General features: G+C 36.9%; 1 protein-coding gene across 1 annotated transcript; it reads right to left on the reverse strand.

Annotated features, from left to right (window-relative positions):
- Window positions 1-2,598: 2,598 nt before the first annotated feature.
- LOC108382306 (glutamyl aminopeptidase-like) lies at window positions 2,599-4,160 on the reverse strand (the record flags this gene model as incomplete). Its single annotated transcript, XM_017638692.1, has 5 exons — window positions 2,599-2,968; window positions 3,030-3,308; window positions 3,393-3,670; window positions 3,801-3,925; window positions 4,075-4,160. Coding segments are annotated over 5 exons (1,138 nt in total), but the record flags the coding sequence as incomplete, so codon positions are not given.
- Between the last annotated feature and the right edge of the window lie 205 nt (window positions 4,161-4,365).

Here is a 4,365-nt window from a genome sequence, read left to right on the forward strand (position 1 = left end):
CACAAACACAGTTGGATTATTGGTACCGCTTAGATAGACATTATTTATATTCAGTTTGCTGGCATGCAGCACGATTTGGTTAATAGCTGTCGTCGTGTTCACGCGGATCAATATTTGGCCAGTAAAGTTACCCGTATCTATTTCAGGATGTAGATAAAGATCATAGTTGATTGGATAAATGCTGTCGGGAAGTCTATAGTTTATCTAGCCAGGAGTACAAAAGTCAATTAAGTAATTAATTTCTGTAATAAATTTCAAAAGTTGCAACTCACAACTTCTGGTGCTGGTGTTGTAGTCTCCGGCAGCGTAGTGGTTGTTGTGGATGTGGCAACTGTTGGCGCTGTAGCAGTGGTCGCAATAGTGGTGGTAGTGCCAGCAGTTACAGTGGTCGTACCAGGCCCAGCTGTAGTGGCGGTTTGCAACTGATCCAATTCGTCACGTGCCTTATCTAACTCATCCTGCAGATTCGACTTTTGCACAGCTAATACAATCGTGGATACCGTGAATGCAGTGAGAGCTAATCCCAAGCCTATTGCCACCAATTTTGCGGTGATAATCATTGCGTACGAAACTAATTGTCATTAACGATAGCAACTAAGTATACGAGAATAATTCAAATTGAAGGGCTACCAACAAAACAGCACCTTCCCGCACGGCGTCTTAGCCGAAACTAATTCTATTGCAATATTTCTCGAAAAGGCCAATTAATTGTGGCTGATGTTATCACATCACTATTCGCTCTTTATCAAACAGCTTGCTTAATCTAATCGCAACTGCTGCTAACTAAAATACATATGTATGTGCTCAATAGGGTGGTCCAAAAAAAAAAATGAAGTTGAAATTTTAACGCTCTCACTCTTGTTTTATATCGAAAAAATGTACACCCCCATTTTGTTCATTTTGAAATCAAAAACAGTTTATTTAGAGGTCGCTCAAAGCGTTCAAAGTTTTCTATGTATTTTACATGTGAAAAAAACAACCTTTCATAGAAATGGTATAGAATTTTGAAAATCAATATTTTTCGATCGAAGAACTCTAGTTCTTTTCAGAAGACTTCCAGTAATAATATCCAATTGTTTATTTTAGAATTTTTTAATACCAGTGATTTTTTATGGGTCCCCTATAATATAGTTAAAAATAAAGAATGGTTAAACAAACAATTCGGGATTATTGCTAAAAGTCTCCTGAAGAAAAACACAGTTTTCCGATCGAAAAATATGGATTTTGAAGAACGCTATACCATTTCATCGAAAACTTTTTTCCCCCCATATAAAATACATAGAACACCTTGAGCGACCTCTAAATAATTTTTGATTTCATAAACAATAGGGTTCTAAGTTCTTCGGTATAAAACAATCTTAGGTGGTGAGAGCATAACAATTCCGACTTTACTTCTTTTTTTTTACCCCCCTAATATCTATACATACATACATATGTATTGAAGGATATATGTATGCACTTAAAAACGGATATGAATAAGATGGATACGTCAAAGTCAATATGTATATTATTCGATCGTGTACAATGCCGCGTATTTGCCATAAATACGGCAATGAGTCCATTGTTACTTTTGCTTTTGGTAATCTATACTACGTAGTAAACATAATTCGTAGTATATAAAATAGGGTCTGCATAGTTAGACCATTTATCACTCAAGAACGGCTGCACAGATTTGTATGATCTTTGATTTGTTGAATTTGTCCCGCTCCGAATAGCAGAACAAAAAGAGGAAAATTAATTTTTCCTTACATTTTGTATTTTTGTGTATTTTTAAATTGACTAAATAATAAAAGTACAAAATTTTTAATAAACGATAGCAATAATGCAATTTTACAAAAACAAAAAAAGGCCAGTTTTTATTTTCTTATATATACAGGGTTTATAGGTACTACGTACCATAAAAGTTTCGTTTGGTATTTTTCCTTTCTTAAGCAGAGATCACACGATTTGTACATTTGTTCATTTGGCCGTCACTGGGTGGTGTTGTCTAGAAATTTTTATCGATAATCAGTTCAGCTCAGTAACGACTCTCCAAACAACACCACTCTGTAACGGTGTAAATGGCCAAATCTGTAGAAATGTATTAATCATGTGTTGCCTGCTTTAAGAATAGTATTCTGTTTCTGTTGCACGTGAAAAATCTGCCAAATTGCTTATCAAATTTATTTCTGTGGAATAACTATGAAATACCACAACATTTCCTCAACAAAGTACTGTATTCTGTACACGTTGTGATAAAGCTTGCAACATTTTGGCAACATGAAGCTAGCAACACAATTTTCATAGCAATTTAAAACATAGCAAAACCGCCCATCGACTAGTTGCAAAACCGCCTAAATCTCCGTTGTGGCAAAAATTAGATTTGGCAACCCTGAACTGCAGGCATCGCGAATACAGTCATTGCGACTTTGGAATTTTTCGCGCGGTCCAGGGATTGGCTCCGATGCAGCCATTAGGCAGCAATTTCATTTCAATTACCTAAATCCCGAAATCTTATTTCGCTGAATTTTCAATAAAAAGATCGATGGGTATTGTACATATGTATTTCTTTATTAGATTTCAATTCTAAATATGATGAAATTTCCTCCTTGTTACTATTCAAACGCTGTTCTCCTCCAACCATGAGCCAATCCTATTCTTATTATTCGATAGCCACACAATATTGTTCTTCACTGTCTCCAAAGAGCGTACACGTGCTGCTGCACCAGCACCAGCCTCTGGATATTTAGCAAAGAATTGCTCCATTTCCTCCAATTTGGTTTGCTTGTCGAAGCGTGCAGTGATTGTCGGAATCAAGTTGCCTAAAGTGCGTTCGTTGATGCCGAAGCGTTCAACCAATTGCGGCCATTGTTCGCGCACATAATCCCAGACGATGGATTCACCTACAGGATTGGCGGAAATATATCCCAGACATGTGAAGTAGTCTTGACTGCGCACATTTTCCTCGGACCAAGCGAGATTCACATAACTAAGTAAAATGAGATTGAAACGAGGACAAAATTAAGAGTAATTTANAATGCATCACTAACTTGCTCAAAATCCATGGGACTTGCACTGCGGCAAGGCCGTACATCAATTTCGATTTTTCGTTAGCATCCGTTTCGGCAATAAAAAGTTGCCACATAGCTTGCCATGCATCCTCATTGCCAATTGCTGACATGCCGTAATAGTAGATGGTTTCACGTATATCTGCATGTGGGCGTGTGGTTGGCTCAGCAAGCCATGCTGTGAAGCGTGTTGCAGCCTCTTCTAAACAAGATTCTAATCCAAGCGAACAGGCAGCGCTGAGTATAGTTTGACGCAAGCGGCTGTTTAAGCAGTGAAGCAGTGTATTATTTTTAGTTTACAATTTGTAGAAATTTCCCAAAAGTAGCATCACATTAATTACTCACTTTTCCAAATGATCCGTACCGACCGTCCATGTCACCTGCTCATAAATTGGCTGTATTAACGCAAGCGAATATTTCTTGTAATTCACATACGTTTCCGTGAACATTAACGAGCGCTTGAGTGTAGTCAATTTTGTGGCTGCCACACTCCAGGGCACATAGTCCGCCTCTTTGGACAAATAAGCCGTCATATCGAGTGCTATATCGTAGGAAAGCTGCGTGGCATCGGCCAATGAGAAGGCATCATTTAGAAGACTAGCGCGATCGCCAACGCTAAATGTCTGCAAAAGGATTACGTAATAAGTATTTAAGAGAACGAAAACTCAATTCCTTATTATAAGTTTTCTCTTTAAAAAGAACCATCCACGCAGAACCAATTATAAAAGGATTAGGCGATGAATTTGAACTTACCTCGGGGTCTGTAAGTTCATCCGCCAAATTTTGCCATAACTCATCGGAATAATTTACTCGATATAAACCAATTTGATCGTAGTTGAATTTGATCCATTGCACTGGGTTATCGAGGTTAATAAGAACTAAGTACATGAAATGAAAATGGAAATAAGAATTGAAAAAACAAGTCTATTAACAAAAAAAACTTTGAATTTAGTGAAGCGCGCAACCGCAAAAATTTATCAAACTTAAGCAAATTTAAAATTATAGCACAGTTACATAGTATACTTACGTTCCGATTCGTTATATAAGAACCATGCTCTTTGAATTTCCGCAGAGGAACTAGTTTTATAAGTAATTGGAATGGACCAGGTATAACTGATGGAAAAATAAAAAAGTATAAAATTAATGCTCAAAAGCTACATTGTGTAATTCCTCTACCAATATACATATGTATGTAGATACTAGGGATGCCAATTTTGGGATTTGCTGGTATTAATCCCAGAATCCGGAAAAATTTGAAAATATCGAATTGAAAGTAGGAACTTGTTTATGACTTTTGAAGTATGATTTTTGTGAAATG

This window comes from Rhagoletis zephyria, unplaced genomic scaffold (assembly GCF_001687245.7).
Source record: "Rhagoletis zephyria isolate East Lansing unplaced genomic scaffold, Rhagoletis_zephyria_1.1 Rzeph_scaffold_26204, whole genome shotgun sequence".
NCBI classification, from domain to species: Eukaryota; Metazoa; Arthropoda; class Insecta; order Diptera; family Tephritidae; genus Rhagoletis; species Rhagoletis zephyria.